Source organism: Leuresthes tenuis, unplaced genomic scaffold (assembly GCF_036924035.1).
Source record: "Leuresthes tenuis unplaced genomic scaffold, fLeuTen1.0.hap1 SCAF_2, whole genome shotgun sequence".
In the NCBI taxonomy this organism is placed as follows: Eukaryota; Metazoa; Chordata; class Actinopteri; order Atheriniformes; family Atherinopsidae; genus Leuresthes; species Leuresthes tenuis.
In genome coordinates this window covers 7,217,169-7,230,517 of record NW_027325356.1, presented here as the reverse complement: position 1 = coordinate 7,230,517, position 13,349 = coordinate 7,217,169, and the positions used below count along the sequence as shown (strand labels likewise).

The window sequence follows — 13,349 nt, the reverse complement described above, 5'->3', positions numbered from 1 at the left end:
TAGGATCAACCCTGATGTGTGTGTACACTAACCCCATGCACTGGTAGGATGACAGTCCAAATGGGAGAAGTTTCTCCAGGAGAGTCTGTTGGAGAGTCTTTAAATCATTAAGTCTTCAGTCAGATGTCATCTACATCTACAAGAAATGTGTGTATCAAAAGAGAAGGGACAATGAAGGGAAAACGAAGGAACACCTGCAGAGCCAGTTCAAATCCAATTCAAGCCCTCCAGTTGAGATGATCAAACAGGCCCTTTGTTCATCCCCTTAAATACAACCCATAACAGCATTCTTTAAACTACAGTTTTGTAAAAGCAGCGATATGACTTATATGAGTTTCAAACATGTCCTTTAACAAGCCACAAAATTCTCTTCAAGAGGATGGAGGGAAGGAGGATGGAGTAATTCTGCGCAGCACTATAAACTTTATAACAAAACCTGCAAAAGGTTAGGAACACTTATGGTTAGAGTTAATAAACATCATAGTCCGAACTAAAATACATTCCTTCTACGACAGAGCCATCACATTAATGGACACCATTATTATTCTTTATGATCTCTAGAGGTTGCATTTTCTTTGGATGTAATTATGTATTGTTTCTGCTGGCATGAACAAATGCCCCATGGGCACATTTTTGGAAGAAGGTCAGTCTCTCGAAAGCATTTATTAGAAGAAAGTAAACATTTTTTCTCACACAACAGAAGTATTCACTGTTGTCCATTGCGCTGCTTTCAATAGAAGCAGCACTGAAACTCCCAAGCTTTGGTGTAACTGAAGCAATAGCAGGATCTATGCCAACTTCTTCAGAATCTGATTGTTGACTGTCGCCAAACCTAAAACCTGCCAGCATAGAAAGCTGATGAGTGTGCAGCTATATTAGCTGACCACAAACACATAGCCTTTAGATATGCAAGGTAGATTCTCTCATGATTATGAGCTTACAAATCTCACAAGAATTAGGCTGCTTCACAATGTAATCAAATACTGGCAAATATTAGATAGAAAACAAACAGAACAGCCTATGCCAGAAATTTTTAATTGGGCCATACAGAACCTGACAGCAGGAAATTATCTGAATTACTATCTCACATTTTACAACCATGTGTTGTGACACTACAGTATTACTTACTGGATAAGTGGAAAAAAAGAACAGATGACACACTTTGTGATGAGACTGGGTACTCATGATATTTCACTATTATTTATTTTACTTTACTTTGTTAAAAAAACAAAACAGACTCAAAGATTCTATTAAAATGTAATATGTGTCAAATTAACATTCAGAAGGCATCTAGAATTGAAATTCTGACCAGGTTGTAACATTTATCAGGCACACGTGCCACCTATTTATCCAAGTTAAAGTAGAGGATTTAAACAGATTTTGCAGATTCTAAGTGATGTCTGTTTTTGCCAGATGACTTTGGCTTTGGGTTTGGTTTATCTTTTTTCCCATAAAAAAATAAGGCAGCTCTGGAATAATGCAAAGCAGATCTCTGTGCACTACTGGAAGGGTCACGTGGTCAAAATCTTTCCACGATGAACAGACATTCCCCAAATCGTTTTGGGTTTTCTGTTTGTGTGACTTTTGCTTTTGCAAGATACAAGCTAAAGCCTCTTATTTTCTGCACAATAAAATATTCACCACTGCTCAAGAAGGAAATCAGAGGAGTTCCTGAAAATGCTTGAATAAAGCGACGACAGAACATACCACTTTGTTGATAATTGAAGTTAAACGAGTGTATTTGTGTGTGAACGCGCAGTGAAAAGAGGCCCTGTTCCTTTGGATGTCCAATCTCCCACCTCCCTTGAGAGGAATTGCAGCTTTGCAGAAGACTTGGAGCAGGAATCAGAGCGAGAGAGTGAACTGGCTCCTGTCAGCTCAGTATCACAGTGAGTTTACCAACACTGCATCGCAACACTGCTGTATTAGCTGCTGTGTTTATTTATAAATTAATTTTAATGAGCAGCCATGAGAAGGCCTGCGTGTATTTTTTGCTATTTGTAATTAACCTTTGGAATATGCCAAACCTAGAGGGCTCATGATTCTCCATCAAGAAGAATCACTTGTGCTTGCTGAGGCGCTTACACTGCTAGAGACTGAGACTGATAGGAGGAAATGAGTGTTAAGTGACTGCAGTGTAAGGCAAGTGCACAGTGAGTGAAACAAATGGAGCGACAGTTCTGACCCGTGGGACTTGCTTTCTAAACATCGTTGTAATGATGCAGACTGAGAACTGTATGCAGCAGTGTTGTTGGCAAAATAACTGTGCTGTGCTGACTCCAAACTATGTCACCAGCTGGTCTCATGGAGCAATGCAACATCAAATTCCATGCTACACTGAGCCATTAAGAAATACTACTGTTTGCGTCTGTGTTCTGTCACCATGGATTACGCCGTAATCCATGGTGACAGAACACAGTGTTAAAAAATCTCTGAAAACCTTCTTCTTTTCACTAGGTTGTCTTAGCTTTCAAGTTCAATGTCAGATTAAATCCCTAAGTGTTCACATTGTCTGTAAGAGTGGGGAAGAAAAAGATCAGTTCAGTCATTGTCTGAAATCTTGATCAGAGAGGTCATGTTTTCACAGCTGCAGTGTTTTTGACATTGCAGTTCAGTATGTTTCGAAAAACCGAAAATAATTGAACTATTCAACAAAGTTCAACATGTTTGTCTTAAACAAACAAAAATTACACTTTGATTACAACATCAGACGAGGCCTGAAAGAAAAGGTTACCAGTTTCGTTAGTGAAGCAGGTGAGAGTAAAACGATTCAGCTTCACATTACATCTAATGGAAGTGTTTTGAAAAAAAAAAGCAAAAAGCTGTTACATTTATTCACAGTGAGGGAGACAAGCCAAACTAAATGATTATTTGATAGTGATAGGGTTTATACTGTTATTGAATACAATGAAGCAAGAGGAAGGAAACTTCAGTCTGGCTGCAACAATTTGATAATTATACTGAGGAGGCCAAACTCCTTCTTATTCAGAGAGTATTATGTTAAAAAGAAAAGTGCTAGCCATCATGGTAATCATTAATGCAATCTTGTGAGTGGGAAGGGAAATGTTAAGTTATATAAAACATTAAGGATGATCTCAGACTTTCTCATGATGTAACTTCAGTGTGACCTTTGTGAACTTGCATTTCATGGTCAGTGAGATAGTATAATTCAAGGGACCTTTAATCTCAAGACTCCATTGAAGGAAACACTGTTGTATGACCCTGGACACAATGGATTCAGTCTCAGTCCCATGTGACACTTTTTATTTCATTCTTAATCACTGTCTGGGCAGGTTTAGGCAACGAAACAACTTAGGGTTACATGTTTTGTCCCATGTGAAAGGTATAGGGACCTTTAAAGAGACATGATTGATTGATTTTAGAAAAGATCATAATTAGACATAAAATATAGCCTTTCACATTCTGCATAAAGGCTCACTATGTGACAAGGTGGGAGAGATGGGCTCTTCTGGGGGTGATTTATCACAATGAACCATCTCAGAAGCATCTGTCCTTAACCAAGCAGATCAATGAAGTCAGTGAATAGAAGCCACCCTTATTCATCATCACACCTAAATCTCATAAGACACTAGGCAAAGGTGTTTTGGCCAAAAAACACATTGCTTGCAGCTTGGCAGGTTAGGTTATCTTGTGATTGTGATCTCACCAGAATCCAGCTTCCTCACAAGATAAAGCTGGGTAATAGAATGGCTTTACTGTCCTACAGATTACAAAAAAAGCAAAACATCATTATGAAACATCATGTTCTGATAAAATAAATGTGTAGATATATATATATATATATATATATATATAATATACACATAGGGCAGCACATTATCTTTTAACACTTTCAAGAGTTCCTTTAGTCTAAAGACATTGCTTCTGATCTTGCTAAAGTTATAATCCTTCAAATTGTAATCTCTTCCAACAGCTTCATCCTAAGTAACTCAATTCAGTTTGTCTCACTGTCATGTTTAAAAAGATGAAAGATGTCGTCTGATACACTAATAATGATCTCATGATCAAAAGCTTCTATCATCTGCAGCATGCCCTGTATATACTTGCATAATTTCCTATGCAATTTGTATTCTACACAGAGAAAGGTGGGCTCCATCAGTAAAGATTATAACTCAAGTTACTAGAGGATAACACCATTAGAAGGATCTTAATTTGGGTTTGACAAAAAAAAAGAAAGAAAATCTTCAAAGGAATAGAGCAGCAATTTGGGAAATGTACTTTTCCCGGTTTCACATGGAGTAAATTAAAAGTCCAATATTACAGTTTATATAACAAGAATTCAATCAAAGTTTTAACTGCATAAACTGAAATTAGTTATTGAGGTTGTCTGTTAACTTGTAAAGATTGAAATGATAAATTTACTCAGCTCTGTCAGCAAACCATCCAACTCCAGTCTAATACAAGGCAGAATATCATCGATGCAAACTCACCAAGGTTTTATTTTACAAAAAGTTGAATTATGCTTCAAGGATGATATCCTTAAAGCTTGATAAGACATTCACATCACAATGTTAATTAGTGATAGAAGAACTATAAAAAAGTCTGATAGTTGAATTAAAATAGATTTGCTTCATTGCCTGGTCTCCGGTTATATCACTGAACCATATTCCTTTTATGATGGAAAATGGATTTCTATGATAACACACATAGCACATTATTGACATTTCATTGTGCTAATTTGACAAAATGTTACGATAGTGTCATTTTAAAATCAGCCCATTGCTCTGCCTTTGAGAGGTCCATAATGAGACTCATGCAGGCCTTTTTCTACAGGATATCAGCAAACGTGACTCAACAAAGGGCTCGCAGCTCTCCCACCTGGCATTCTCATTCACGGCTTTTTCAGAGTAATGAACCCTGATAAGTAACAGCTATTCGGCAAGTCTCGCAGCCTAATAACGGAGGCTAACTACCTCATAATCACCCTGGGTTATTTACCATTTTTCACAGACCTCAGAAATCACCTGCCTTTGTTCATACTGTTCATCACCTTGGTAACACTCATGGAAGACAAGTCATAGGAGAGACTTTGAGACTGAGCGGTAATCATGGATGAATGACGTGCTTGATATTTTCCTGTGTCAATGAAGAAAAATAAGGCAAGATTTTGAAGAAACAGCTTTGATTTTATGCCTGTGTAGGTTCTCAGTCATCCAGGTCATGGTAATCCCAAGTGCTTTAACAGATCGCTGAACTTCTTTAGGATTAACAGTGATTGAAATGTTATTTACGGTGTCGTATGCTTTTTCTCTGATACATTTACTTTTTTTTTGTAAGGAAAGATCCATAAATTCATGGAAATTTTTTAACTACCATTTAAATGATACGAGTCTCTTTTTTACAGACTGACGGAGTCGCACAGAAAAGCCATTTGTGTGATCCAGAGAATGCGTTATTTTGTGGCCAAGAGGAATTTTCAGGTGACTGCAAATAATTTTTTTTTACAACACACGAAAAATGTAACTAAATAAATAATGTTTGCATGTATGCCTGCGGGCCGATCAAACCTGACATTAATGTGTGTTAATCACAATCATTAGTGCAGAGTTTGAGGAATGGCAATGGTAAACTTTGCCTAGAGGGAACATAGTTTTAGTAACAGTAGTGACAATAAGTAGCTTAAACAAAGTATGGGAACAGGCGCTTTTTTTGTCTTTTAAAAAAAAAAAAGATGAGCAGAGCTATGACAACAGCAAACAACAGCATTTTGAATAGCAATCATTCCATGAATGGAAATCAACCACAACATGAGCAGCAAAAAACTGGTAAAACAGAGGTGTTAAGCTGTAGGTGTGTACAATTGTTTGAGAGTCTGGTTGGGTCGGGGTAACATAAATGTTTTCATCACAGCCTGTGCACTAGCATTTCCCCGTAATTTGTTATGACCACAAGGATTTGTATACAACACCAATAATTCAAGTATTAACTGACCCCTACAGGGTTTTCTCCACAGTGATCAGCTAAAATATAAATGTGATGTAAACAAAGTACTGTGTGTGGGTCTCACCACAGCAGATGTACACCATGTTCAGCAGCAGATATTAGGGAGTGACCAGCTTTAAATAATTATTTTCCTGCACAAAAACAAATCTGACACAAAAGCCAGAAACGCAAAGGCTTCATGCTTAAGAAGATGACTATATACTAATTCTTTTTTTCTGTTGCAGCAAGCCCGTAAGCCATATGATGTGCGAGATGTGATTGAGCAATACTCACAGGGTCACCTTAACCTCATGGTGCGAATCAAGGAGCTTCAAAGAAGGTGTGCTGTTTCAGTCAGATAAGCTTCATATGAATTACATCTCACAGTGATGCACATTGTCTGTGTTTTTTCATCCACAAAAAACAGAAGGTCTGTATAAATAATCTCCTGACTTGAGCTTCCCATTGTTTCTCTCAGACTAGACCAGTCTTTAGGGAAGATGACTTTGTTCCAGACCGGTTCAGGTAATGAATCACTACACTTTTGTCGCAAAGTACATGACAGCAAATATGAAACAAACTGCAGATCTAATCCTCCTGTTTCACCATTTACTTGACTAATATCTACACTTGAAGACAGAGCTAGAGACAAAGGCAACAACTCTATCGGGTCCAGACTCAACAGGATGGAGGACAAGGTGGGATTTGTGCACCATCAGAAGGAAACTACCGTAAATCCTGCTTGCCTTTAAGTGTTTCCAGATTGCCTTTTTTTTAAAAGTGGAAAAGTCAGATACTGAAATCATGTCTTGTTTGTCTTCTACTGTTTTTTTTGCACGTGCAGCTCATAAACTTTCTCTCGAAAGAATGTCGACAGTATAGTTAACTCAACAAAATTAAATGCATTTGAGATTAGATTTGGAAAATGAAACAAATGTTCATCTTTCTTCATTTACTGTAATGATATAGGAAATATCTGATTACATGTGTGGTCCTGTTGCTTTTGATTCAAATAAAATCTTTAAATATTTAATCCTACTTCTGCAACACGGAAAGACAAATCCTTTTTCTTTCATCAAATCAAACGGGCCACCTGTAATACCCTCACAAAGTGCTTCCACAGATGTGCAATGATAGAATGATTAAAAACAATTCATACCTTATGGAGAAATAACTTTTTGTGATTTAGATTTGGATTTTTCGGAAACACAGTAGCTGTGTTTTCTTTATGACTGTTAGGTTCATAAAATATCATTCAGGCTGAATCACAGCAGACTGTAACTGTAACACCCATCTGTGGTAAAGAAGGAAATACTTTAATTATAAGCACCATAAATGGTGAATCTGTTCTGTACTCTTTAAGTTCTCATTATCTGATGCAATATTTGTAGATAACCCACATGGACCAGACTCTGACCGGTATCGCAGAGTCCCTCACCTTCCTGCTGGACCAGAGGGATGTTGGTGATGGCGAAGGTTGGGGCAAGCTGAGGCCGCGCCTTCGACAGACATTTAATGTCCTCCACAGCCAGGACAGCCTGCCAAGTTATGACCAGCTGTCTTCATCCCCTTCGTCCTTCTCTTCAAACAACGCCAGCACCGTGCGCTGCCCTAGCCATCCCCTGAGCTCTACTGCCAATAAGGACGAGAGCTGCTGAAACCAAACAGACTCAGTGTTTGGTTTGGTTCTGTGTAAAGTCCTAGAATATACTCATCTATGTTAAACTCATCTAGCTTAAGCTTCTTTGCTGAATGTTGGCATCTTTTAGGTGGAGTGCCTCGTCAGAGCATATGGTATATATGAAAGAAATGGCTTAGAATTATATTCTTGTTAGATTTTTTAAGTTTTTAGGTGTTATACTTGAATTTTCTTTAGGTTGATGCCATAATCTCTTCAACTGCAAGCTGTGCCATGATTCTGTTTACAGTGTCATGCAAGAGTTTGGGTATAATCTGGTAAAAATGTCCGTTACTGTGAATAACTGAAAGTGCAAAAGATTCACTCATTTCCCAAAGACATAAAGCCAAAGTTGACATATTTATTTAACATCTTAAGCAGGATTATTATTTTTTTATTTCCAATTTTAAACGGTTTCAAAATAACATAAAAGCACAAGTGCCCAAAGCAAAGGTTTGCATGGGCAGTACTCATTAATATCCCTTTGGCAAGTATCACAGCGTGTAAACCCCTTTTGTAGTCAGCTAAGAATCTTTCAGTTCACGTTTTGGGGATTCTCTCCTATACCCTGTATATCCTGAAAAGGGCTCCTTCTTCTGTGAAATGATTTGCCATCTTGAATGTACTGCTCCTCTGAGGTCTGCCCACAGTGTTCAGAGGTGTTAAGATTGGGGGACTGTGAGCAACACATTAAAACCTTCAGCTAGCGCCTCTGTGAGGTTTTTTTAAGATCAATATCCTGTTATAAAAGCTGCCCTCTCTTAATCTTTTTAACACAATGTGATTTTTGCTGGTATTTAATTGGATTTATGCTTCCCTCTACCAATGCAAATGTTTCACATGCCACTGGCTGCGACACAAGCCCAAAGCATGATTGATCCCTTTTGTGTTTAACAGATGGGGAGTTTCTTTTCATCAAATTATTCACCCTTTTTCAACAAACATACCTTTTCTCATTGTATTTAAAAAGTTCTATAAATTCCCATGTTCATTACAAGGATATTGATGACTCCTGTGGGGAGATGACTCTGCTGGTAGACGCTTGCTACCAGCAGTTTTCTCTGAAAGTGTTCTTGGCCAGCTTAACCATGACTATTCCTTTTAGAGACAGCTACCTGAAATGACTTTACTATCTTTTCATGCCCCCGCCCACGCTTTTGTGACCATCAAACATTAAAACTTTTAGAGTGCATTGCAGCAACAAATTAATGAGAAAAGGTTTAAAGAGTGAGAGTATGTATAAAACTTTGAAATTTGCGTCACTTTGTCTTTGGTCTATATTAAGCTTTGGTCCCAGCAAGTTATTTGGCAACTGAGACCTTGGTAGAAGTTATTTGAGGGCTAAAGATTCTCAGGATATCAGACCTTTTAAACCGAGCAAACACATATTATGGTTAGAGCATATGCCATTGAAATATTACAGTAATTTGAAGTGTTTTCATCACGATGAGGCGGCCTTTCCATTTTAATTACTTTGATTGTTTTAATTTGTTTTTTTCTTATTAAGTATTTCTTTTTAATTCTTCTATTATTATAATAGATCGGTCATCCATGATATTTACATGAAATAGCAGAGTGTTTTAAATACATGTACAGTCATGTGAAAATCAAAGTACACCATCTTTCAATTCCAATGAAAGATTGAAAGATTTCAATTGCAATGAAAATCCAAGTAAGAATCATGATGAAAAATAATTTGGTCTTTACTAGGTCTTAGAATTAGGTAAATACATCCTCAGATGAAAACTAAAACATGGCATATTATTCTTACTACAAATTATCCAAAATACAGAAGCAGTGTGGGAAAAACAAAGTATATCCCATGATTCAGTAGTTTTTGAAACACCTGAAGCATAAATACCTTGAGGTAATCATTTTCTGCATGATGTTGTCAGTCTCTCATACCATTGTGAAGGACTTTTAGCTCACTCTTCCTTACAGTGCTGCTTCAGTTCACTGGGGTTTGCAGCGTTATTTATGTACTGCTCTTTTAAAGTCAGTGTTTCAGTCAGGATGAGGTCTGGACTTTGACTGGACCATTGAAACACCTTGATTCTTTTCATTTTTGCATGATCCAATTTTAGCCAAGCTTTAAGTGTCAAAACTTCTTCAAAACAATCCCTACTTGTTGAGTCTTTTCTAATTGTTCTGTCAGGAACTTTATTATTTAACATGCTAATTAAGATTTTACTGAGCACCGCATGGTCTGACCTTTGGTGAACTTATTAGGACGTCCACTCTTAGGAGGATTGATGTTGTTGAAGTGTTTTGGATGTTTTTCACTTGTGAAAAGTCTTTATCACTGTAGAATGGTAGACTCCAAATTGTTTGTAAAATGCATTTTGGCTTAGTTTTTGTCAAATAAAGTAATGACACAATGTAAGATGCCATATACTGTTGTTCATCTGAGGTTGTATTTTCCTAATTTAATCACATAAGGGACAGAATGTTTTTTGCATTATATCCTGTTATGTGACATTTTAAGATATAAGAAATAAGATGTGAAAACATTTTATGTATTTTAGAAATAAAAATAAGTGTACTTTCCTTTTAACATATATAAATCAACAACTTAAGTACTTGCTGGATTCTTATTGTCTTTTTGATAGTTTGTTTTTTATATGCTATATGTTCATGATACATAATATTATAGTTGACCTATAAAGATCTTTCTCACATGTTTTACCTGCATAAGAGGCAGCACAAAGTCTTCAAAGGATTCATTATTTAACATTCAAGCATTACACCCAAAGACACTGGCTCTGTCTTGGAATCTCATAGTTGTGGTTCAATATCCTGTTTCTATTTGAAATTAATTGAATTGCTTTCATCTTAAGAAGGAAGCTTTATATTCAAAACGTTAACTGCAAAAGATTCAGTTAAATGAGACACTGTTTTCACTGTTTCAATATTTTTTTCACTTATTTTGTAAACATTTGGAAATACTCCTCTATAACAATAAAGGATTGTGGTAATTATTACTAAGTGTTTGGAGCCTTAAGGGGAGTCATTTGACTAAAGCAAATTAGCTGAATATTCCCATTTCCCCTTTTGCATTCATTTGTTTGAAAGACAGAAAAGTTCTGTTTTTATAATAGAAGTTAATGGGTTTACATTTGCCTGAATGAATTTAATGCTTTATATTGGAAGAACCACTCGCACTGGCAGCAAAATTTCTCACAACACTACGGGGAGGGAGTGGTTATGTCGTGTCCTCACTGGCTGATAGAAAGGTTTTATAGTCTGTTCTTTACATAGGTGACCCTTGGGCAGCAGATGGTGACCTTTCTCTCGCTGGCCATCCGTGGGGTGTACAAGCATTCCTTCACACAAGGGGCCATCTGCCTTTGGAGTCCACAACAATGGGCTGCACCCTCCTGAAGTGTGCTGAGGGTGTTTGGCCTTTGTGCTGACCAGGGCATGGGTGAGGAGCGTGTCATTACACTGAGAGCGAAGTTTGAAAGTTTTTTTGCTCCCTGTAATTAGTGTTATATGGGTTATAAACACAGACGTTTTAAAGGGTCAACCTGGAACGCAGTTTTGGTTAGATTGCTTACTACTACAAAAGTAAAAACAGATTATCGACACCTGAGGCTGTAATGTTTTAAACAGACAAAGGGTTTAATCGGATCTGGAGAAAGCTGCATCTGCTTCTTATGTAGCTTGGGCATTGGAGTAACATGTATGAACTATATGAATTTTTATGTAATGATGATTTGAATTTTGTTTTCTTATATGGTCCTTTTTGTGTGTTTGGGGAATTTTCTACATATTCATTGTTGTGTTTAAGTTGTGCAGATCATCCAGATCTATCGCTGATCAACCGCCACCAGCCACCGTCTTAGTCAGGATATCTTTTTAACATTAGATTTTAAATTCAATTCTTTACAGTGGACATAAAACAACAAGAAAAAAAAACAATTCAGAAAACACATCACTGAAGCAGAAAACATAGCAATGGACCACAAAGCACATTTCAGAAAATACAAAAAGTTAAACTACGATATTTATAAAACACAAGGATGGCTGAGGTGCAAAAAAAGCATTATAATACAACATTTATTTTTTAAAAAGTCGACAGCAAAACAAAAAAAGACTACATTTCAGAAAACCATCATCTAAATCATCAAATTATGCTCATCAGCCATTTTGATATGTAAAAATATCTGTCCTTCCTGCAGTTTTCCAGTTTATTTTCGTCTAATTTGTACAAACATTTGCGTTTAGTAATACCACTGTCAAACTAATTCAAACTGTCACTGCAGTGTTGTTGGTGACAGCTTCATTTTCTGATGATATAATGAGCAGTTTCTCATGCAAATCTTCAAGGTGTGCTAATTATAGTGCTGGGTGGGGAAATTCAGATCCTGTGGGACCTCCTCAAGCCAAAAGATAGTTTGGTCATTGTTTTTTTTTTTCAGTGATCTATCTAAAAATAAAACCAGTAGAGCAAGTTGTTAACTCATCTGTTTGTAATACAGAAACTGCACTCTAAATTTATCTCTGAAGCAGTTAAATTTCATTCATTGTTTTTTTCTTTTCTGCTTGATGAACATGGTCACCTCACGATAGGAAACATGAGCCAGGGTAAGAATAAGCATTAGTGTGATTGCTTTTGGCACATGTCATCATTTTGACTATGAAAAGAAACAAAGGGAAAAAGAGAAAAAGCAGAGGAAAGTCCTGGAGGGGATTGAGAAGCTCCAAAGGCTCATTTGCAGGTGAAATAGATGGCACACTCTGCTTTGTTGCCATTGTCCTGCTCTCTGGCCAGATGGCCTCTTCATATTCTTTAGAGCTGAGACCCCAACACAGTGGGACTGAATACACTTGGCCTCTCTAATGGGCTAATTTGGAAGTTACAGTTTGTGTTAATGGATTTCATTCTAAGCCTGACAGCACATTCTTTATACTGTGATTATGAAATATCCCATAATGCAACTGAGAAAATGCAATTACTCTAAAACAAATTTCTTCTTGCGGCCGCTAAACTTTCAGCTCCAATTGAGTTTGCAGTGACTTCTGAGAGGCACTTATTAACCTACTCGTATGTGGCACACGCGTAGAAATGCTTCCTCATCAGCCTGCCGCCTTCACCAAGGGGTGCAACTGTGAAACTGACCGTAAAATGGTTGCTTTTACATAAAGTGTTTGTTACTCTTCCGAAGAATAAAAGTATTTTGTGATTTTAAACCTCAGTTGGATCATATTCATTAACTGATGATCTCTGAATTATTAACTAATCACATAAACTTGCTAATTTGTAACAGCTGAACTTTATGATACGTCCTTCAGTCACTCTTTCATGAAATCATCGTCATCACTTGGTTACTTGGCGTATGGAGTACTAAATAAGGAACTGTGTAGCTTGTGGTTATGTCACATTGTATTCCAAATGTATATATATAAGAAAGCTAAGAGGGGATGATTATGTTCTGCATATTGAAAAGGGTTTTTAATGTGTTGGATGTAAAGTTTATTAGCAAATCAATCCAGTCGATGGATTATTGTGTTGAGTCTGTAAGCTTTACAGGATTTTTTTGTTTGCTTTATGCACCAAAAACTGTATTTGCCTAGAAAAAAAATGTAATGTAAACACAAAATGTGAAGCATCTGCAACATCTCAGATTATTTAGTTACTTTTTTATTTGCAATAACAGCACCACACGTACAAGCTTTTTGTACGATTTAAAGATAACATAAAAAATAGAGTGATTTTTTTTATATA

General features: G+C 36.8%; 1 protein-coding gene across 2 annotated transcripts in view; it reads left to right on the top strand.

Annotated features, from left to right (window-relative positions):
* Positions 1-7,769, top strand: part of kcnq1.1 (potassium voltage-gated channel, KQT-like subfamily, member 1.1) — a 41,456-nt gene extending 33,687 nt beyond the window's left edge. Inside the window, exons 13-18 of one of the 2 annotated variants that reach the window (XM_072380004.1) lie at positions 1,760-1,889; positions 5,366-5,441; positions 6,189-6,283; positions 6,422-6,468; positions 6,580-6,641; positions 7,335-7,769. In XM_072380004.1, the coding sequence (XP_072236105.1) occupies positions 1,760-1,889; positions 5,366-5,441; positions 6,189-6,283; positions 6,422-6,468; positions 6,580-6,641; positions 7,335-7,601 (677 nt within the window). In that variant the 3' untranslated portion in view covers positions 7,602-7,769. The remainder of the gene's footprint in view (positions 1-1,759; positions 1,890-5,365; positions 5,442-6,188; positions 6,284-6,421; positions 6,469-6,579; positions 6,642-7,334) is intronic. The other variant, XM_072380005.1, reaches the window with a different exon arrangement.
* The last annotated feature ends 5,580 nt before the right edge of the window (positions 7,770-13,349 follow it).